General features: G+C 38.6%; 2 protein-coding genes across 3 annotated transcripts in view; both read right to left on the reverse strand.

The window, feature by feature from the left end:
• Positions 1–112: 112 nt before the first annotated feature.
• Positions 113–18,057, reverse strand: LOC113106195 (CKLF-like MARVEL transmembrane domain-containing protein 4). The gene is made up of 4 exons (XM_026267873.1): positions 17,146–18,057; positions 10,501–10,677; positions 4,226–4,324; positions 113–2,277 (listed from the first exon to the last, which is right to left on the reverse strand). Exons 1-4 carry the CDS (start codon positions 17,329–17,331, stop codon positions 2,113–2,115), a joined length of 627 nt encoding a protein of 208 aa, XP_026123658.1. The 5' UTR covers positions 17,332–18,057; the 3' UTR covers positions 113–2,112.
• Positions 18,058–18,515: 458 nt separating this feature from the next.
• dync1li2 (dynein, cytoplasmic 1, light intermediate chain 2) overlaps positions 18,516–24,499 on the reverse strand; it is a 31,336-nt gene continuing 25,352 nt past the window's right edge. The window contains exons 10-13 of one of the 2 annotated variants that reach the window (XM_026267872.1): positions 23,755–23,796; positions 23,411–23,528; positions 22,682–22,816; positions 18,516–21,667 (exon numbers count right to left, since the gene is read on the reverse strand). In XM_026267872.1, the coding sequence (XP_026123657.1) occupies positions 21,651–21,667; positions 22,682–22,816; positions 23,411–23,528; positions 23,755–23,796 (312 nt within the window). In that variant the 3' untranslated portion in view covers positions 18,516–21,650. Of the gene's footprint in view, positions 21,673–22,681; positions 22,817–23,410; positions 23,529–23,754; positions 23,797–24,499 lie in introns of both variants that reach the window. The other variant, XM_026267871.1, reaches the window with a different exon arrangement.

Consider the following 24,499-nt stretch of genomic DNA (forward strand, 5'->3'; position numbering starts at 1 on the left):
CACATACTGTAGACTTCTGTCGTGTTCACTGCATGAAGAGTTGTGACAAGTATTAGCGATTGTAAATGTAGTGGATTTCTGAACCAAGGCTTTTCCCCATTTATAGATCAAGTCCATTCAAATCCATTTATTTGAGGAAAAGATTGCCATCACAAATATTTTTCAACAATTAGCATTTTGTAAGTCTATGCACAACTCTATAAATACAAAAAATACCAAATTATAGCACTGTTACATGGAATAAAACATTGCTTTCTTGAAATCAGGGAATGTCAGCGAGAACAATCAAGTACAATCATTATAAAAATTTGACTCCCTCAAAATGTCGACTTAGTTTCTTTTTAAAACGCTTCAATGATTTGTGAGTTGAAAACACAGTTCAAACCTTAAGGTCAAAATCAGGAATTAATTTGATGCCAAAAACTTCCAATATACAAGAAGTTCAGCACAAGGTCAAAGCTCTTACACATTATTAAAGCATAAGCAACACAGTATTGCTTTCAAAATAGGAAAAAAATAATCAGCGACTTCAGCACTTCAATGCGGAGTCCTCCATTAAGACAAAAAAAATCATTCTTGTGATTGTCTTTTAACACTTTCAAGCCCACACAGTGTTGATCAATGTCTATAATGTGAGTCCACACCTCAAAACCACTTCATTTCAACATTGGTCTTATTCCAAAACCTAAAACTGACTTCATTTAAGAACTACAAATAAGACATAAGTATGAATATATAAACTAATATTACAAATGAGCATTTTCTAGTGAAAAGAAAAAATCATGTACAATTGCACTATGCCTTAAAATCTGTGGTAAAAGACAATTTAAATTAAAAATTTAATTTCCCCCCGATGTCGTTCTATGATACTCATTTTTTTTTAAAAGCCCCATTTGAAGGTAATCGAAGCACTTCAGGAAACAGATGATTTTACCGCGGAATCAGTTCATCAGAGAGTGCAAATAAATGTTTGAATTTCACACCCAATGAAGCAGTTATTCTGCTCATGTCGTCGTAACATTAGTGTCCAAGAGTTTTGACTAATAAAGCCTCTACGATTAAGGCACACAGAAAAAAGATACACAGTTTAGCGAATGCATTCATATGTACTGCAGTACACTTGTTCCTTCAAATACAGTCTGTTAGTGTCAGAATTCATACAAATAGGAAACCTTCAGAAATGGAAAATGTCACACGCAGATACGTAATATATACACCTTCTTCAAAAAACTCTACCCTTGCTTAAATCGACATATACAGATAACTTGGGAGTACACGGTGGAGTAGAGGAAATATTACAAACAACAGAAATGCACACACACGACTAAGTAACTAAAAATTAATATCAACAGAAATGACCAACAGAGTATGCACACAAAATGTATATCATCTAAAGATTAGACGTACAAGTTTCATAAACTCACACCTCCCTTCACCCACACAGACAATCTGAAAGCTGTTACTGTCTGTTGCAATGCAGGGTCACATTCACGAGGTGTGTAGCTACCAAAAAATTATGAACATTTAAATAAATACTGCTGCTCCTAACATCTAGCCACTTCATCTCTACAGGAAAACGGCCCAATGCAACGGCAGTTTACTAGATGTGTTTGATACAGGAACACAATGGCAGAAAAACAAAACAAAAAAACATTACATTTCAGTCAGAAAAATCACTTACATGAGTCTATTTAGCATCCATTCATTCCCATTATTCCATTCTGTATAGTTATTTTTGATCCTTTGTAAGACATTTTAGGCGTAGTTGCATTCTAAATAGAATGCAGAGCTAATCAGAAGGGGGTTTCAAACGGTGACTGACAGGTTTTGTCCGTTATATTGCAGGCATTAATAAATCCTTTCCCTTCTGGAAGTTTAGGAGCACAGTGGAGTGAGTTTCAGTCAATAATTATCCAGATTATTATAAGGTAAAGCCCTTAATTAACAGAAATATACAGTATTTAAATATAAAGTCAAAAGACGCTGGCCTGAGGCTTGTTCCATTTGTGACTGTTCACGCAATTGTTTGTTTGTAAGCGCTCTTCAGGGTCTCATCAGGTGGATATGAAAGAGCACAGTGTGACCGGAATGCAGACGGTCTGTGTGTGTGCTTTACTGTAGCTCAGGCCGTGACTCCACCTCCCCCCGCGAGGCTGTGCGGGCACGGATGTACTCGCTGGTCTGCAGGGGTCCATCTCGCGAGTCCCCGAGGCGCCATCTCCGCACTGCCAAAAACGTGTTCAGACCGTACACACCCATCACCAGGAACCCGAAGATCTGGATGAAAACACACGCAAAACAACAATTCATACTCAAGAAAACCGAAGGGGAACATTTTTTTTATCTTTGAACAATGAAGTCCCCCCCCCAACATTTTTTAAATTGCTCAATTTACCCCCCCCCCCCCCCCCAACCAAAGTGAATGGGTGCCGTCAGAATGAGAGTCCTAACAGCTAATAAAAACATCACAATAATCCACAACACTCCAGTCCGTCAATTAATGCCTTAAGTGGAAAGCTGTTGGTAATAAATTCATCATTAACATGTTTTCAACTGTTGCTTTTGGCTAAAATAGGAATCCTCTACTCATAATATTGCTTTCTTCATTGAAAAAGTTGTCTCATCTGAATCTGAACTGAATATGCAAAGATAAAGCACCATTTACGAGCCAAAACAGTCCAAAGCAGTTCTTAACAAATATGTCAGTAGATTTTGATGTGAGAGAACAACAGAAGATTGACTTTTTCACTGGAGGAAGAGTTAATGTGGATAATAGACCGGTATTTTGACTAGAAGCAACGGTTTTACGCTAAAAAGCTTTAATGATGGATTTTTTTCTTACAAACATCCAGCTTTTCACTTTAGAAGACATTAACTGGAGTCTTGTGGATTATATGGATGTTTTTATCAGCTGTTCGGACTCTCATTTTGACGGCACCCATTGATAGCAAGTGATGAGCAAGTTTCTAATCTGGATGACATGAGGGGGGGGGAGTCATTTTTTAGCAAATATTTTATTTTTGGGGTAAACCATGTCTTTAAGTGCCGTACATATAACATTAAATCTACTACATGTCTAAATAATACAAATATGTTTTGTAGTAAATTGCGATATGAAGCAGAAAGCAGCACACTCTCTGTCTCTGGCAGGCCGTGAGCGCTGAAGGAATGCTCTGCAGTGCCCTGTGTTTCAGAAAAATCCCCGGGTGTTAAAGTGGTTTCTCGCTGAGAACATCTGTGTCATAAAACTCTCGGGCCAAATCCCCAGCCTTTGACTTCAAGGTGTTGGTGGATATTTTGCTGATCTCAGGTCATTCTTGAAGGGATCTCTGTAAGAGAACCTGATCCTGAATCAATATTGGGAATTACTTCTCTTCACTGAGCCATCTACAACAAACCTCTTCAGTCACCAGAGGTCAGCAGCCGCGACCAAAACAGACAAACTAACTAGAAAGGTATGTGCATGTGAGATGTTTATAGTGGCTTAAGTTAGAACACACTGGAATGAGCAATCCCAGATGGAGTCAGGGGACTTTTTTTTGGCATTTGTATGCTGATTTTAGGAAAAAACACTGGAATTCTGGAGTTACTTATTTAACCCTGTTTCCGATCTCAAAAGGATTTATTTATTTTCTTTATTAAAGATAAATGATTTAAAAACTCACAAACGCTACATTGTATCTGACATGTCTCATTAAAAACCTTTATCTCATGATTATTTATCTTTTATGAATTGTATACTCTGAGGTGGAAAAAGACTCCCAATTATTCTGTGAAACAGACTTAAACCGAGCTGAGTGTGTCTTACTGAAAGCTAAAACACAATGTGCAACTAAATGAGTGACAGCGTAAAAACTTGACACGCATTGGGAATTCTGGAATAGACAAACAAGAAGAAAAGAAAAGCTAAACTGAGTGAAAAGAGAAGTGGGATGACAAAGAGGAAAAGAGGAAGCGGTGAGATTTTCAGTACTGAAAATCAAAGAACTAAAGAAAAACATGTAAAACATTTAGTTTGATGGTGACTGTGACTGCTCAGAACTTCTCTTTGTCGTCCGGTCTAGGACTGTCTCCAGGAAGACCACGTGTTTACTCCGGTTCAGCCACCCGAGGGCAGTAGAGCCCCAGCAGATCAGGGTCCACTTCAAATACTTGAGAAATGACTAAACATTTGAATTGACCCGGCATCACAGCCAAAAGAAGAGCTGAGGAAGAGGATAGATACCACAGCGGCGATCTCTGCTCCAGTTTGATGGTTGAGAGCTGCCAAAACCACTGAAGCCAGAAAGAAGAACAAGGTGCTGGTGGCGGTGTTGATCAGATCCTGCAACAGAGAACAAGAGAATTACAAGTATACTCAAAAATAAATTATGTTTTAAGTCATATCCACGGACAAGTTCATCACCCATTCCCACGGGTTGATCAGACTACAAGTAAACCTTTAATGACCAAACAAGCAGCTAGCTGGCAGTGAGGTGTGTGTATGCTGACCGCAGTGATGCAGTTTGACAGACGGGGAAGTTGACTTCCAGCCCAGCAGGCGCACACCTTCACAAGACACTGATATTTGGTTAGATCTCGGTTGTGGCGTCAGGTGACCAAAATCCAACGTCAATTCAATGTCTAACGTCAATGTTAATTTGAGGTCCAATACCAACGTCAGCTGAAGTTGATATTTGTTGTTTTCAGGTCGTGTAACCAAAATCCACTGCCAAGTCGACCTCAAATTGACATCAACACAATTTTAATTCTTAACCAAACTGAAACGTCATGTCTAATGTCAATCTGACGTTATAATGATGTCCAATTGTGCTGCTTAATATTTTTATGGAGACCATGATGTTCTGTTCTTAGCATTAGTTTATGAATAGAAAGTTCAAAAGAACATAATTTATATTTAAAACAATATTTTTCTAACAATATAAATGTCTGTACTGTGGTTGCTTTTAAATCAATTGAATGTGTCATCAGTGTAATGATGAACAAAATTAAGTTAGACTGCACAAACATTGTATTTGTACTTAACTAAGTCAATAATTTACAGTCAAGGAGTCAGCAGAGGTCATGTGAGTCTCTTAACTATTTTCGATTACTACTATCACAGTTTTCCCTCTATTAATACACCCAGGACTTTGTAAGAGTAAAGTCACAGTTTACAGTTTTAATACTGTAACAAATCAGAGTCCGAGCTCTCAGAAGAGAGTGAAGATGAGAAGAACCAGGTTTGTGGAATGAGGTCAAATCCTCCTCCTGAGTCTGGACTGGACGTGGGTTGTGTCTAAGCCATGACTCTGTGGGGGGTGAGATGTAACAAGCCCTTCAAAGCTCAACCTCAGTGGCTGGCACCTCGGGTTTCACATCACAGGCCGAGGCAGCACGACCCGCTGGCTTTGATGTCTCCAACTAAACACAGACTGCTCCTCTCAGCTCCAGGCAGCTGTACAGTTCATGCAGTATGACGCTTGAGGGCAGTGACATGAGGAAGTCATCTAATCACAGACCACAGTTCAACTATTGAAGATGTCCAGCTGACCCAGGGCCAGTCTGAAAGACACTGACTGTCAAGTCTGACTCTCTAACAATTAGGCCATGAGTTCTCCCTTTGTGGAGTACTGAACATTTCTTAAGATAAGCTAAAAAATCTAAAAGTTATTTATGATATAAAAACGTGAATTCGTGAAAAATGTGACATCATGCGCATGCATAATATGTGTTCAGTCTATAGGTATGTGTGCAGGTGCATAGTGTTTCTTTACAAAATAGAATCGTCAATTACTGGTATTTTTTTGTCTTTTTTTTTTTTGTACAAATATTTGTCAACAGGGATACTTTTTGACAATGCTTTTGTCTGTATATATAAGTTTTCATGAACCAAAAAGGTCAACTTTTCAATTGACTCGTGTTTGTTTTTGTGGAAAGTGTGGTCATCTCGTAGGCGTAATGGTTTTTATACTGTACAAACTGTATTTTCTATCGCCCTTCACCAACCCTACACCTAACCCTAACCCTCACAGGAAACTTTGTGCATTTTACTTTCTCAAAAAAAAAAAAAAACTCATTCTGTATGATTTAGAAGCATTTTGAAAAATGGGGACATAGGTTATGTTCTCATAAGTCACCCTCTCCTAGTAATACCTGTGTCATACCCATGTCATTATACAGAGTTGTGTCCTGATATGTCACAAAAACAAGAGCACACACACACACAGGTGTTTTGTTTTTATTTTGTTTTTTTATACTGCACAAATTGTATTTTCTATCGCAATAGACCCACCCTACACCCACCACTCAAAAACAACACACACTGTATGATTTATAAGCCTTTTGAATTACAGGGATACAGAAAGTGTCCTCATAAATCACCTATGTTGTAATATACCTATGTATTGTACACATTTTTGTTCTCATAAACCTCATAACCATGCGCACACACAGGAATTATAAACATATATTACAGATTTTGTATTTTATTTTATTATTTAAAAATAGGCTAACATCCAGATTCCTTGCACTACGGAACATCAAAGTTCTCTCTCTTTATTCTTAAAACCTCCATAAATACGCACTCTGAGAGGAGCGAAGGGATAAAGCTGGGAGGTTTGTCTGTGTGCAGCCAATAAGCACTCCAGCGTGACTGAGGCATGACCACCCATGTGACGAGACACATGATGAGAGAGTGACTGCACACACTGTCTCACATGATACTTGCTCTCCTCCACACTCACTCGAGCGAACCCATGCCCATCTCACACGCAATCTAGAACCCTAACTATACGCCAAAACCAGGATACGCTCTCAATCATTCAAACACATGCCAAACCAGCCTTTGCCTTCACACATACTTCAACAGATGGATCAGATGCAAGCCAAACCAAACTAAAACTGCTGACACTCTTAAAATACCCTAAGTGTAAGAACACAAAGCATATGTCTGTGGTGGAACAAAAGTACCCAGTCCTCAGAATTATTTAATTATAAATATACATTACATTATAGCTTGATGGGAGTTTACATTCAATGGTTAAGCATTTAATGCAGGTAACCTAATATGAAACTGAACACAAACAAAAGCAGTCATGGGTCCTCTTAAAATGTACTTTCACTAGTGTGTGTGTGTGTTTGTGTATTTTGGCAGGCTGCATGTAGAGAAAGCAAACTGATCTCAGGAAGGGTCTAAATTTGGGAAATGTAGTGTTCACACTGGGTTCAGATCTCTGATGTATTTAACAGCCACTGCGGCCCTCCACGTTGTTAACAGAGGACTGAAGATCTCTGTACTTGAAATGGACCTGTTTTATAATATTACTACAACGCCGTGAGCAAAGATGAATTCAATTTGATTTGAATTTAAAATACGTGACCATGGACCATAAAACCAGTCATGGGGTCATTGTTGAGATTTATATATCATCTGAATAAATAAGAATACATTTATCTGATTAAATTTATATCTCATCTGAATAAATGAGCTTTCCATTGATGCATGGTTTGTCATAATAGGACAATATTTGGCCAATATACAACTATTTGAAAAACTGGAATGTGAGGGTGCAAAAAAAAAATCTAAACATTAAGAAAATCGCTTTTTAAGCTGTCCAAATGAAGTTCTTGGAAATGCATATTACAAATCAAAAATTGAGTTTTGATATTCTATGGAAGGAAATTTACAAAACATCTTCATGGAACATGATCTTTACTTAATATCCTAATGATTTTAGGTGGGGTCTTCTTAACAGTATACAGCCTGTGCCAAATATCCTCAGTGGTGCGTGAATCCGGAGTTATACACTGCTTTAGACAATGCAATAGCCCATAGATCTTGGAAATGTTTCTAATTTCATTCCAGATTTGCTGGGGAAAATAACCAGAATCCTGAATGCTCAGTCAGACCTCTATATCCGCCTTGGTGGCGAGACTTTGCTAAAAGCTTTTCCTGGACCTTCCGCTGGTGTTCTCAGATGCTGTGTGTGTGTGTGTGTGTGTGTGTGTGTGTGTGGACAGACAGCATTATACACTATTAACCTTTATCCTCCAACAGGCCTATCGCTATAAAAGGTGGTTCTAGATGGGAAATAATTCAGATGATATTAGAATATGAGAAAACATAAAAATTAAAGTACATTTACATAGTTCAATAAGAGTAATTTAGTCTTTATCAGTCAGATCTTTAATGAATCTTTACCCATGGCCTCTTGCTCGTGTTCAGTAATGACACATAATCAACGGTTCACGGCAAAGCTTCTCAAGTCTTCCATTAAAGCACACAATGTAAAACCAATCATTATCCCGTCACCTCACAAAGTCAAATCTTTCCTCATTTTCTATTAAAATGCCCTGTCTATTTTTGGTTGTGCTCAATGAACACTGGCCATGCTTTTCTGTATATGTATGTGTGTGTGGTTGGAGATGGTCTGTTAATGGGTACAATGGTGCCAGCGTACCACCGCGAGCTGAATGCGCTCATTCTCCTGACCTATCACGTTCAATAATGTCAGTCTCTATGCCAGCCCCCTATGAGCCTGGCACTGGATCCCACCGTCAGAGCAATCAAGGGAATCGAGGGGGCTGTACAATAGACGAGCCGTCCACCACAAGAAACTAGCAGCTAGTGTTATGTGTATACGCTCCAATCTGCCGCGATTTAAACTAAATTAACGTTAGAAGATCGGATTTAAGACCTAAAAAGTTCTACCATCCACATTTCTGCTCTTTATAGAAAGAAGTTTAATTGCTGCTGGGTTTGGGAGGGTTTTATCTCAGACAGAGGCCACAATTACAGGACCAAAAAGTAGAGTTTACTTTTAGCACTGCGTTATGTGAAAGTTCCTGAAGCAGTGGTGAAGTTATGCAAGATGGAGATACAGACACGAAAGAGGGGAGGAGAGCCAAGCTGTTGCTGAACAAACCCCTCCCAGTGCGTCCATTCCAGAACAAATGAGAGGCCTGGGCCCATGGGGTCCGACTGGCAGGAGCTGATGCTCAGTCCAAAACCTCAGCCCCACCACAGCTGAAATGATCCTAAAAGATCATAGATCTTCCAATGAGCCATAGCAATACCAAGAAAACCCCAACCCGTCAGTGTTCAAAATACACAACGGCATACACTCGCACACGCAGCGAAAACCCTGTTGAACATCTCTCCCATCAGCCAAAATCTGCTTTAAGTGATCGAGCGAGTTTTGAATTCAGCTCTCGTCATTTCCTGATCGTATGTGATGTTCTTATCCCGCCATTTCCTGTCATTTATCCACTGGAAATAAAAAGAATAAATACAAAATGAAATTCTATCCTTAATAGACTAAATGAAATTTTCCAAAGTGACTTCCAAAGGAGGAACAAAAGCATTTTGTCTATGAGCCAAAACAATTTCCGTAATATATAATGGCAGGTTAGTTAGATTAGGAAGCAACTAGAGAAGAGGAGAAACAGATAAAGAAAATAGCAGCCATTTTTAAAAAGCATTTCTTTAAAAGTGGCAAAACGCCAAAACAAAAAAGCACTTCGAGTAAAGGCCTTGTCCTAAATCAAAATGTGATGTTCTGAGCTTTCTTTACACATGAATAATTGAGGTTAAATGCATAAATATATGACTCTTTTTTTTTTGTAAAAAAGGGTCCACATTTCTCTGTCTACATTTGGGTGTAGTAAAAGACTGAAAATCAAACTTAGAATGGCAGAGGCACTTCCCTGTTGTCTATGTGAGGTTAAGCACACATTCTTCAGTATACCATAATGCAACGCAATAGTTATGGTTGGATGTGAGTTGCTGTTACTTTTCTTGGTTCGTGCACAGCTCTAGAAATAAAACTCTACAGTCTTTCCCATTATAAACTCTGTAATAGATCCACAGCACTGAGGCCCAATTATGCTGAGCTTTGTGTGTGAGTGTGTGTGTGTGTGTGTGTGTGTATAGGCAGGGAGACAAAGGGAACCATGCCTTATTAATCTTTCAGTGAATCAGTAAATTCATCTCCCAAGAGCAGCCATTCATGGTTGATAGAAGCAGGTTTAATGAGAGCTGTGAGCACACAAGCTTCAATCTGAGCAATATGAACCCGCGCATGGCCTCCTCCTCAGCAGCGCTGGACACAAGAGAGCGGAATGCTTTCTAAAAAGCCAGATTTATTGGCATGTCTTGGCACCAAAGAACTTCTTCCATTTATGTAAACAGCTGATCATCACAAATAACCTCTGCCTCGATAATCTATCATCACAAGTGCCTCTTAAAATAGTATGCCATTAAAAATGGATTGAAGGAAAAATAGTTACACTGCAGAAATATCTTCAAGGCAAACACTTCCTCTCAACGCTCAGATAAATACACATCAGTAACTGACAGGAAATTAGAGAAAACAGTTAAATAAGCACTTTAAATTAAATGAATCATGCAAGTTTGGTTTTAAATGAGGGTACATAAATAAGGGTTCAAAATATCCATTTAAAAGTCTAAGGTTGTAAAGGATTTGTACGGTTGTGTGGATCTCGATAAGAACTACATACTGTTAGACTCCAGTTGATATGGGGCACTTTGGTGTGCAGGTTCAGGACGAAGATGAGGAGCAGGACGCCTGTGACAACGAAGGCACTGCAGCTGACGAACTCAAAGAGGTAGACGCCGGCACAGGGCGAGCACATCATTATGGTCTCGATGAAGATGAAAGAAATGAGAGCCAGGACCTGCAACAGAAAGGAGAAAACCGACCCTTTTAGAACAAAACAAGAAGCATTGGTCCCAGCAGCAAACAACTCACTTGATTTTATCGAGCTGAAAATTAAAGTAACATCTGATGTTGACTTCAATGATACAACAAATCTAATTTATCTCAGTGTCTGATTTAAGACAACAACATAAGACAATGTAGTCCTTTGTGTAGAGCAGTGGAAAACCACAAGAAAGTATTTCTCGCTCATTCAGGGTTTACTTTGTAATGCGTTTTCCACATGGTCATAACAGCGCCTTGCGGAGTATGTTGAACCCTACCGAAGTCGCAGAGGGTTCACCGATGTTTTCCTGCTGAATTCGTCAGTAGACCACAGCATGGGAAGAATTCTGAGGTTAACGCGCTATTTAGGTGATATGCAGCCTCGACTCTCTAGCACAAAACCTCAGACAGATTACAGGTCGCCTGCTCCAACAGGGGAGACAGAACCACTGCCACAAAACATTCCAGCATCTAGACGGGCCCAGCATTTCCAGCTGGCCCGGACCGGATGCTGTCATACGGCAGAATAAAACGTCGCACACATCTAGGAATGGAAGCCTCCCTTCGAGATGAATGATTGCTGTGATGAATAAAGAGCAGGATGGGATTGCTAATGGAATGACAGAGATAGTCGGCCAACAAATTCTGACGCTGAAAAATAAAAGCAAAACCCTCCACTGGACCATGGCACTATAGAATATCTAATTTGTCATTTTAGGGTTTAAAAGATGCTCAAACTAAAGCTCCAAAGCATCTTTTGTAAAGTCCAAACTGGAATGAACTTGATTGATTCTGTGACCAATGTTTGGACTCATAACTGTAAAGAACTGAGGGTGCCAAGATTTGAATTTGTGGGATAAAATATTGAATCTTCAGGGGCTCACTATCAACTTGTCAGACAATAAAGAAAATTAGACAACAAAATTCTCCATTATTTTTCCAAAGCTCATGCTGCGCATTTGAAATGCAGATTGAACATCAGCCAGCATGTACAATTACTATACAGACTACCATACAACAAGACTTAAGACTTTTCTCCTTTCCTTTTTTAAACAAAGTAATTAGCTAAAATGCATATATTATACAACTGTATTTTTGAGTTTCTATGAACACAAATGCTATATATTTATATTACATGATCCTTCAAAAATCATTCTAATATGCTGATTAATAATCAATGTTGGAAACAGTTGTGCTGCTTAAATTATTTTGGAACGTGGCATTTTTTCAGGATTCTTTGATAAATAAAAAGTTAAAAAGAACAGTGTTTATTCAAAATATAAATGTTGTGTTTCAATATACATTACTATTCAAAAGTTGTTTTTTTTAAGGAAACTAATACTTTTCATAAAAATTATTTAAAAAAAGTTCACTGCTGCGTCACAGAAATAAATTATATTTTAAATTATATTAAATAAGGAAACCAATATCTGAAATTGCAATGATATTTCACAATATTACTTTGTTTTCTGCATTTTTGATCAAATATATACAGACTTGGTGAGCATAAGAGACTCCATTAAAAATCTTACTGATCCCAAACTTTTGAACAGCAGTGTATACAGTACATGTGTATTTGTGTGTGTGTGTAAATGACTTTTAATAAATTGCACTTTAAGCTGCGGTAGGTAACTCTTGACGCTCTAGCAGTTAATAAACAGAACTGCTTGCGTCTTGCGAAAGAACATTGTAGCCGGAACTACTTCGCTCTGTTTATGTCTATGAAGAATCACAAAGGTACTGGGTTACTCCGCCGCGGTACCCCCGAAGCAATCTAAAATATTCCGAATATAAACACTTATTATAGGTGCACCCTAGTGATTCAGGACAAGCTAACAACACGGTTTGGAAAATGGATTCATGGTGTACTCGCTTATTACATACATTTTTCTACATTTTGAACACAAACAAAGTTACGGACCGCAGCTCTGATTGGTTGTTTTTTACCGTGAGCGATGGAGTTTCTGCAAATGGCAATAGGACCACTGGGATGAGCCAGAGGAGCTTGATTTTTTTCACAGATTATCTGTCTCATATTCTACTGTCAGGACATAATGACAGGTTTAATAAATATGTAAAAATATATTTTTACAAAAGTTACCTACTGCAGCTTTAAAATCCATTTCTTCAGATGTTTAAAATAAAATATGTGAATTATTTCATTTGAAAACTGTATCTCAATATAACTTCTTTAATTTTCTACAGAAGAAAGAAAATGACAATTTGAAATTTCGGAATAACACAAGGATGAGGAAATGATGAGAGAAGTTACATTTTTGGATATTTCATCTGTTTAATACTCCCCACCCTTGGACTTGGCAACACATATCATTAGCTACAACATCATTTAATATTTCCACAGAATTTCAAATGAAGGCTGAGCTCATGTAAGCTTATTGCCCTACTAACACAATGCAAACCCTTCTCTATCTCATCCGGCTTATTTGCACTGAAGGCATTAAGGAAGTGTGGACCAAAGATAAATGACCGCTCACATCAAGACGTTCCTGTCATAGTGCCAGCAGAGCCAGCATCACTTCAGCTGACCGTCATGCACCATCAAAAACACACACTAAAGATGTGCATTTGGAGAGGAGGTCATCTTGATAAACGCAGCATGGCCCACATCCCACAAGACAGCAGGTGTCAGGCACAAAGAAAGCCCGAGATTTTAAGCAATGATTATATGTCTCTCCCCACCCTCGTTCTGCCATCCTTCAGAGCACGCCATTGGGCAATCAGCAAGTTCCTTGTAGCAATGGCCACATGGGGTCAAATCCCCAGCTTGTACACTACACACACCATCTGTTGTGCCCAGAAAACGAATGGTGCGAGGCTTGGTCTGACAGCTTGCATTGTGTTCCAACAGCTCCTCCTTAAACGGAAACGAGCCTTCAAGCTCCCACCCAACAGTCTTTTCCTCGCCTGAAGGGAACAGCTCTTTGCACAAAATGTAAAACACTATTCTTAACCTTGGAGATGTTTGCAGACAAGCAAGCTCTCCACATTACATAAGTTTTGAGAGAGGGAGTGGAGAGGCAAAGAACATCTGGTAAGTCCATAAACTCGCTACATTACAGAGAGAGCTCTTTCATTATATTCAACGGCCCTTATCAAAACATACCTTGAAAAACTATCCTTTAAGGTAAAGTGACACATTTATGATGCTACTTCATTGCCTGAGACTGCGCCAAAAACATCCAGAACTGAATCCAAATGACATAAGGTGGAATCATCTGTACTGGTGGCTTCATTTTCAGAAGTCGCAGGTCGATAGTTTTGCCCCTCAGGTCTGAAGCTACCCTAAATAACAGAGTCCCTCCTGGTCAAACTGGTTATAGAAAGAAAGCTGTATAAAAATAAAAGGGTTTGATATATCTCTAGCCAAGAACCTTTTAAAGTATACAATTTAAGAATGGCTAGTGGCAACTACTTGATCAGCAAAGTCATCTGGTATACCCAGATTTTTATATAAGTACCGTGACAAGTCTCAGTAGGTCTAGCACAGTGCACATAGCTGGAATAGAATAGAATAGAATAGAATAGAATAGAATAGAATAGAACAGAATAGAATAGGTAAGAGCTAGTATTAGTTGGTCAGGTGCTGGTGAAAAAGATGTATTTAGGTGTTATTTTGAAAATGACCAAAGACTCAACGGTTTGAATTGAGATCGGGAGGTCGTTCCACCAGCTGTGCCTCTTCGGGATGGCACCACAAAATGTTGTTCACTTGCAGATCTACTGAGTTGAGGGATATTGGTGCAGTGCCAGTGGTTGTCTTGTAGGCAAACATCAGTACGTTGAATTTGATGCGAGAAGCTACTGGTAGCCAGTGTGTGTAACCTGATGAAGAGAGGTGGAACGTGAGCTTTCTACAGCTTGTTAAAGACCACTCTCACTCCTTAATTCTGCATTATTTCTAATAAATGCTTTTCTTTTGAAATTTCTATTCATCAAAGAATCATGCAATTGTTTTAGAAATGTAGAAACAATTCTGAAAATCATATATATATAATTGTTCTTAATAAAGAAATGTTACTTGAGCACCAAATCAGCATATTTAAATGATTTCTGGAGGATCACGTGAGACTGAAGACTGGAGTAATGATGCTGAAAATTCAGCTTTGCCATCAAAGAAATCAATAATTATACTATATTGATATAGAAACATTTACATTGTAATAATATTTTACAGTCTTACTAATCCTTCCAAAACTTTTTGAACTTTTGAATGAGAACTTTTTAATGCTTGTGTACAGTTCTTAAAGTTATGAATACTTTATTATATAGTTATTTATCATAATTAAAATGTTTTTAGACAGTTTACACCTCGTACAATCTGTTCTGTCAAGATTTGCAAAATCACGTTATGTAATCCCTGAGAAACTATAAGAATTATATTTTTGTAGAAGCCCAACAGATTATATCTGTGTACAAAAGTCCAAAGACTGTGTTTATTTCATCTGTGAAAGGAATGAGGTGATCCTTGATATCAGTCAAGAAGGCCACATCTGCAGATGGACAAAAAAAACACTTTGCAAAGATTAAACAGTCAAAAAGACTCCTCCTTATCCCACGGGGGCCTTAGGTAAATGATTGGCCAGTACATGGAGAAACAGCCGTGGTTGAATATCCTTGGCAAGTCAACAGCAGGAAACATGCAGCCATGTGAAAAGTTCTGTGCTGCAGATCAATTTGGTCTTTTTTTCCCCAAAAAACATTTAAAAAAAAATCTAAATACCACTCAGATTGTTAGCAGGACAGAATGAGGACATATCCAGTGCACAGGACCCGAAGGAATCCCCCACAAAAACACGACAATGTGACAAAATCAACTAAAGTCTAACTAGCAGAGCTCAATACAGACTTTCTTGTAAGGGTAATATATTAAAACTGTTTTGAGGAATGATTGATCACATATTCAAACAAGTCTGAGATTCTATGGTCACCGCTCAAACCCCCCCAAGGAATATCACTGGAACGCTGCAATTTAAAAGTTATGTGGGAACTTTCTGAATCATATCCTGTTTAGTTTTTAGTTCAGTTACTTTATTTTAATTCATCCCCTCACAAATGGCCCAAACCGCATTATCTACCGGAGGAAAGTAACAGTTCATGGATTACACTAAAGGATTGTTAGTTAACTTGAATTTCCGTCTCTAGCACAGACGTTGAAATGTTTGCTAATCTTTGAAGAGCTGCAATCTATCACATGAGAGTCAAAACCGATACTAAGGTTTCTGGTCAGCGATGAACAGAGCATTACTATACTCCTGCCTCCCTGTAATCTGACTCCACAGGCAAATGAAGCCACTGGCTCCACACAAAACAGCAAAGCGTTCATGAAGATAAAAGTGTTGCATGTACTCCATATGTCCTCTATCTCCCAAGTATTATCACTTAATGAATCCGACTAAATTGTGGCTGTTGAATCATTTGCCCCGAGATGCACATAAAAGCAGAAAAACTTGATCCATTAAGCAATTTTTGAGCAGACAAGCTATCTTCTGTACTTGGCACACAGGTTGTTTCCTTTGGCAGCGTACACAAGCCCTTGTTTCACCTAATGACTTCCTTAGTTTCGCTCTGTTTTCCCCCTGTGCATGCAGTTTCTTAACTGTGCATCACCATGAGGGCCCGATCGGAGATGCTTTGCTTTTGCTGAGGCAGCAGAACAACAGAGAGCCATCATTTTCTCTCTCCTTTTTCAGAGGTTCACAGGGAAAAAAGCTCTTCTGTGAGTTTGACCACAGTGACTCTATAGCTTTTGGGGTGTTTTGCCAACCAAGCAGACCTAAAGTGCAACCTGAAAGTTAATTCATTCAGACTCCAGGCAACATTCCCCTCCGTCACTGATGCATTCCAGAGATTTTGACGCCTGTCGGCATGTATCCAACAGGAAATATTTGGATTTAAAAACCCAAAAAGGAGGAACACTGCTCTCCTCGCACTAATCCAATATAAGAATGTAATCAGGAGTGAATATCGAACTGAAATATGTGAAAAGCAGATCTGTTATCTTGTGTGGAAAAGGCTTTTTTGAGGTCACTGTTTGGATGATGGAGACATCGGTTTTGCCTTCAATATTTTGATTTATAATTAAAAAGGGGAAAATATGTCTTGCTTACACTTATACTAATATTAGGAAGGAGCATGCAAAAGAAATAAAGAAAGAAAGAGCTTAAAACCATTGAAGAAAAAAACTAACTATGTCAATGTTGATGAAAACAGGAGTTCTGCTGTCCTCCTGACAATCTAAAAATGGGACAAGTGTTTCTCACACCAATAAAATCTAACAGAAAGAAAGAAAGAAATATGACACTGCTGAAGATGGAGACATTGAGTTGTTCACACTATGTCATCTTACTGGCTCTATTTAATGTGTTGCCAATACAACTTGTTTATTATGTAACGGAGAAACACTGTGACTATTTGAACTTACCACTTCGATAACTTTTAAAATCCCGAAATGTGACTTGATGTAGTCCAGGTCACACCTGATGTCCCTGAACACGTTTCTGGAGTGCACGGGCTCGGTGGTCGGTTGATACGGACTGTTGGCTCCTGAAATCATCGAGGTGTTGGAGGCCTCGCCATCAAAGCCCTCAGTCTCCTCGTTATTCCTCATGCTGAACTCTTTTATCTCCAGATATGAGAGCTGGTTCGCGGTCCTCTGAAAACAGCCAGGCAGAAAACAATGTCTCAACTAAGAACAACCCTCGAAACAAAACGATCACCGTAAACTCCAGCCGTGTGTGACCCACAGAACCGAGCACAAACACTACATCCAGCTCTCCGTCATGTCCAGCCCGGTTCCTGCCGTCGCGCGGTGCTCGGATCCTGTTGGGAAGAGTGCTAAATGATCTCGAACGATCACGGCTGTTCTCATGGCAGTGTCCATATTTCACGGTTTCTGGATGCAGAATGTAATGTTGTTGCGAGTCTCCGCCCTCCAAACGACATTCCTGTGAGGATAGAGGCTTATGTGAAGTCTTGACGACTGTTTTTAAAGAAGCAAAAGCACAAAGCAGTCAAAGACCAAGCTTTGAGGTCCTGTCTTCTGTTATTATGCAGATGAAGATTGCAATATTGGATGCATCTAACGCGAAACGACACAGCAGCTTAGAGTATTGCTATGGCAAGCTATTTTAACATTTATTACTTCAACCCAACTTAGTTTGAAACGTTTTGACAATAAATTCTATGGGGATGCTGTTTACTATGTGTTCAAATTGAAGCTAGTAAGTATTCAAGCTTTACAAATACTTGTAGCATACATTACTTGTAGCTAAAATTAATAACATTTAAGGATTGCCTTCTACTCACAAAAATAATTTGTAAGAAAATAAACTAGTTAATAAATGTTAATTCAGCTTGCCACAGTTTCCAAACTCTAGTGCGCAGCCTTCCCATAGAGTTATATCGGTACTTATCAGATTTATTCAATAAAATAAGCCACTTGTAGAATGATTTAGGAATACTGTAAATACTCTCTATGCCCTAATATATTTTTGGTTCTCACAATACTATACATACTGCCTATACTAATAAGTCTAAATAAAATACGAATATATACACTAATCATATTATACACACACTAATTTACAGATTACATGTTCAAATATATGCATGTTCACATTTTCATTTAATATCTCTAAATATAATGGCTAGAGATGAGGGCCAAGCACTGCCCCCAACTGGTTTGGTTCCCAAAATCATGCATCCATCTAGTATTTGTAGGTCTGAAGTACTTTAATGTGGTCTTCTGAAAGGCTGTGCATATATGTGACATGATAAGCAAAAACATCAAGATAGTTGTAGTCTGTATTTGAATTTTATTTAAGCCAGGACTGAAAAAAAGGTTTCCTTATCTTTGTTTGCATTAAAAGCAAGTTTTCACATGGCCACATACTGCGCCAAGTTAAAGCCATACAATCAGACTCACTTTAACACAGAGCACACAAATACAGTCCTTTGTGTGAATAGAAATGTCTTTCAATTCCTGTATAGAAATTTTGGAAGCCAGAGCATTTTCTCAACATTTTCTTTCTTACAGGGGTAAGTGCATATTAGAAGGATTATACAGAACAAAGCGGTCAACTTTCATCCTAGTCTGAATGAAAAGTATTACAAAATGTGCTATTCATTATATAATTGCAATCATCCCTAACCGAGCGAGAGAAATCAATGAAGCTGAAGCCAAGTGAACATGTTTCTTTTGGTGGACCTTTTATCCGTTGTGTATCTTCCTTTGGGAAAACAGATGGGTTCTGAGTTAAGAAGCTTCTTCAAGTACTTCAGGCTTCTTGGGAGCAGCTTGTTAGTTTTTCAGTTTCTTAGTCCATTACGTTGTTTACATTTGCAAGCTACTATTAAAATGAGCAACTGTCAAACCAAGTTGAGGGAGGAAAAAATTATTTTTAAATAACTAACAATGTGTTACTTTTGTTAATTAAACCAAGATGAATTAACAGTTCTTCACTTCCAGTAAAAGTTACAATGCCGTGAAATAATATTGAACTCAGTTTTTTTTGGGGGGGAAATGAATTGTGTTCACAGGAATGTGTCAGTGATATTTATACAGTGAGACTGCAGTCACACAGCAAATGCAGAGGATGCAATGAAACACTTAAGTGCATTTAAGATTATTCGAGTGGATCTGAAAGCAGGTAGAATGTTATATGAGATCAGAAGCTTCATTAGTGGCAGCCCCAATAAGTTCTTACACAATTTGAATACATGAAAAACCTTAACCACTAAAACAAGAGGTATAATAGTCCAGACGTAATGTTGTGCTTGAATATCAGCAAATGCTTTAGCCCTGCCCATCGTAAATGGAAACCGTTACGCAATATTATGCAGCACTAATGTAAATTTCATTCGATTTCCTTATCTCTAGTTTGGTATGAGATCTTTCTTTCACAAGTTCATGTAAAACAACAGTAAACTCCAGACTACTCGTGGTCTATTCCCTTGAAGAGCTTTAAAAAAAAAAATAATAATAATAAAAAACACAGATCGGACATTGAACACAGACCACCACCGTATAAGCAGAAGATCGGTTTCAGAGTGATGGCTTCTCCAGGCTCAGCCAAGAGCAGACACCTGGGAGGAATTTAGGGCAGCTACTCGACAGACATAACATTTGGATTCTACATCTTTGGCTCCTGATTCCAATTCACTGCGTTTTCCGTTTCCATCCGAAAATGTAATGATTATTTAAAAGCCACTCTATTTTACGGTTTCTCCACTACAACATTAAGGTTAAAAACATTACATCATGTGTGTGGATGATTTGGCTTGAAACAGGAGTATGATACAAGATCAGTAGTGGAAGAAAATGTTGAGAAATTTACTATGAAGATAAACAAGGCTGTTGTATGGACTCAGAACTACCCTGAGTGAAGAGACGGAGTGACTACAGTGAATGTACGCTGAAGGCAAAGTCGTCACCTTCAGAGGGCACTGAGGCAGGGTACACCAAACAAACATGTGTCGCCTACAGGCTCATCTACAGAAATCGGGAATGTTTTACGTAAAATCACTTTACGGTCTTCAGGTAACATAAAAAATCTGAGATCTCATTTGTAAGGACTAACACAAAAGACACGACTTACAGTCTATCACTTGGCCACACAAGAATGGCGCTAGTGGTTTAAGCCACAAATTCCAACTGTGAGGTGGGACGAAATGTCCCGCTGGACACGTTCAATGTGGATGCCGACATTCGCAAAAAGAAAGGCAAGCTCCCTATGGCAGCACAAAAAAAAAAAAAGATCTAGGCCACTGAAGTGAGGAAAATGTGTAATTTGCAGCAAAAAAGTTATGACTACAGACATGCATTTTTCAAAATAAAACAAACAAAAATAAATTACATGAACCTGGACCAAAAATTAACTGTCAGTGCTACAGTGAGACGAGCACCTCCACTATGACACAGGCACTTGGGAGTTATACTAGGAAAGATGCTGCCCTGCCCCTCTCCTCCAAAAACAACCATCGCCAAAAGAAAAAGAGCTCAGCCTGATACTCATCGATGCTTGTTTCGTCTGAAATAGCTCTTTATAAATTGTTAAAATAATTCAGTTTTATACAAAATCAAATCAAAGCTCGTATAGCAAATATTTAGTGCATATTTACATAATTGATAGAGGCGGTGTGGCAGCGTCTGCCATTATTGTGTGCTGAAGGCCAATGGGTATTTGTCATTAGTGTCATGACATCAGTGATGTTAACCATGTTAAGTGAAGCTTAACATCTCACTGATAAAACACAGAGAGAACATAAAAGCTTGATTTGCTTTCTTTTTTATAAATACATCAGAATAAACCTAACTGTTTGTACACACTATATACTTTTTCTAAGTACTTCTTGTTTCCAATGAATAGATTTAGGCTTTTAGCAGTAGTTGTAGCTGATTGCAACAGTTGAAGCGACCGCTCGTTGAATGCAGCAGTGCGTTTCTGCTCTTGTCAGGAGGAGAATGGGTGCCATTAAAGGTTCCCCAAGCCAAGCAAGGCCCCGCACTTCAGACGTCTGACAGAGCACCCATCACCTGACCTGCCCTATGCCACACCAAAAAATTTATCACCACAAATAAACAAACAAACATACATACAAAGGGGTCTGGAAATGAAAACAAAGTAAAGCAGTTGCATCTTTTCAAACATCTACCTCTCTTTCCCCCAAAACATCAGAGCCTATACATCTGACAGAACCCAACACTTTCAGTAAACCGCGGTCTGTTTGCTGATTGACACACAAGGTGGGGGCAATTTTGGTCATGAATAGCTTTTTTTTTTCTTCTTCTTTATGCTATTACGTGCTGATTTCCAGAGTGATCAATGCTGTTGACGCTCTCAAGCCTCGTTCTCTGTCGCAGGGGTGTTGTTGGCCGTTACCGTTGAGTCGGGTTTACGAGTCATTCGGTCCAGTTCCGCCTGGACGTCAGTCAAACCCGGCTTCTGCCCTTGGAAGAAAGGAGAGAAAGAGAACGGAGTAATCTCCTGTAGTTTCTGTGTTGTATATGAAAATAACACAGGCTGGTTATGGTTATGTGATGGGAACCAGTTCGGTGGATGTGGATGAGTGCTGCATGCTGGTATTCATTCAAAAGCAGCATGCTGTGCGGCTACACAAATGCAAACTTAATGAGAAGGATACAAAAAGGGAAAGAAAAAACAACAACATGCGGTTCTTTATCCGAGCACAATGGGGACATAACAGCAGGTAAGGAACACAGAAATGTGTTAATATATTAGCAATTCATATAACTGGAAGTCATATAACAACTGAAAGTAAATATGAAAAATGAAAATGCAGTTGGTATGAACTTGACATCATTCTAGGCATGAAAACCAGTGAGTATGAGATATCACCATCCATGTCACTCACACAGGCTTTTTAGCCCGTGCCTCCTGGATACTCTTTTTGGCTGTAAAGGTAAAACTAAAAAAAACACGCATTGTCCAGAGGGAACAAAAGACATCATGGTAGAAGGTGATCAGATGATTGCACAGGTTATAATGCATCCTAAAATCAAAGGTGGAGGGGGGCAGCCTCAGAATGTCATGTTGTCCATGTGTACCACGTTTTGAAAAAGCGTATTCAAAAGATAAAGGCCAATTAATCCCTACAGACCACACTCATAACACTGGCCTATCTCTTTAAAATGATCAAATTCATTTCATGCAAATCAGACATGCTTTAAGAAACTGAGGCCAATTTTAGAACAATAAGGATTGTTTGGATTTTTACATTGTTTTTACAAATTAAGAACATTTTCCCAGACTCTATTGCTAAAAATATAAAAACTAAATCTTACGCACTGCAATACAATATTGTATTATTTCAAGACTAACATTATTTAATATACAATTTTCCCCCTTATGATTTTGGGGTGAAATATGACCCATACACGGCAGTTTTTTTTAGATTCACCTGTACCTGGGGTTGAGGCTGGAAAAGGAAGAATTTACCTGTTTTCTTGGCAGAGCCTTGTACGCCGGTTCCCGTTGCCGCCCCTGGTGTCCCAGGACTGCCCGGCACACCCGTCTTTTTACTCAGCAGACTGTTGAAGAAGTTGGCCAGCACTCCCTCATTTGCTGCTGCTCCTATAAACACACACACACAAATTAAACATAATGGCCTTGGGTGATAATGGGGATACCAACTGAAATTCATTTACCCTGTGAAAAATGAAATGCTTAAATGTGGAATATGATACATGATACCATATAGGCTGATACCATATAGGGTGAGAAGGATCAAGAATTCAATTAAAGTTGATTTAATTAAAGGGACTGAATCTATTCCTGCTGGTTTGAAACATGCCGACCAGCTGAGATTAATGATCGGAAAATTTCATTTTTCCCACACCAACAGGAATGCGTGGGAATAATCTGTTTAGGGAATTATTCCCACATTCTCCTCATGAGGGCAGTGTATTAAAGAGTTTAGACTGAGGCAGAGGCAGAAGGGTGAACCAGCAAAATGAGATGAGTGAGAACTATAAGAACATGGAGAGAAACAGAGAGAACAAAGTGCTCATATTAAGACTCTCACAAAAACACTGTTTCTCTCGCTTGACTGCACAGTCATGTGCTATTTGTGTCAGTCTGATGAATAAAGAGCCAGAAGATCACAACGCTTCATTTAAGTTTTGCATCAAAATCTTTTATTTACCATTACGAGGTAAGAGATCTTACCTTTCATGTTGGGGTCTGGTTTCTTCACCGCAGTCATGGGTGAGACACTAGCCACATTGGTGGGCCCTGTCCGGCCTGTTGGCCGGGGGGATCCAGATGCAGTCCGGGCAGGAGACTCCTATGCACACGCACACACACACAAAATTGGTGTCAGGGAAATGCAAAAACTATTCAGAAGATTTATATTTCCCACAACGTGAAACTAGCAATAAAAAGAATTCAGTGGCTTTTGAAAAAGCCTAAAACTTGAGTCTCACAACATCAACACAAAATCCCCAGAACAGCATAATAGTACCACACTTAAAATTGTGCGAGGTCCGTGTGGTGTCTGCAGTCACACTTACTGTTCCTCTTGTTGGTGTGGCCGGCTGCTTGGCTAACAATGACTGTAATAAAGTGACAGAAGACATGAGAGCTGAAATATTGCTGTGTAAAACACTCCTACCAAAAGCTATTTCTTTTTTTTTTCTTTTTTTACGTACACTACCATTTAAAAATTTTGGGCCCAGTCTTTTCTTAAGAATAAAAAATAATAATATTCAATAAACAAGGATGCATCGGATTGTTTAAAAGTGGAACTAAATACATTTATAAAGTGCATAATTAATTTGACATTTATAAATATGTGTCAGAGTAAGTGGGAAAACAGGACTGGGAACCTTAAAGCACTTGTATCATACATGTTGTTTAATGATTGTGGTGTCTGTTAAATGTGAAAGATGTCAGAACTCATAACATTGCACACCTAGTCTACCTATAGGTACAAATAAAGTGAATTAAGATTATTAAAGTTACATAAGACTTCAATTTCAAACTAGATAGTAAAGTTTGTTTTCAAACTTTAAGTTGGCTTGAAAAAGCCTGGCCAGAAAGTTAGAAAAATGTAGAAAGTTTGAAAAGCTTAAAAAGTTTTAAAAATGTAAAAGTTTGAAAAGTTAAGAAGTTTAAAAAAGAAAGTGATTAACATATTACTAGCATTATAAGCAAGTGACTACCATGTCGTTAGCATGATTAGCAAAGTTGTTAACATGTTTCTAGCATGTTGAGAGCATGATTTTAGCATGATTAGCATTTTGCTAGCATGTTTCT

The sequence above is a fragment of the Carassius auratus genome, chromosome 7, assembly GCF_003368295.1.
Source record: "Carassius auratus strain Wakin chromosome 7, ASM336829v1, whole genome shotgun sequence".
Lineage (NCBI taxonomy): Eukaryota > Metazoa > Chordata > Actinopteri > Cypriniformes > Cyprinidae > Carassius > Carassius auratus.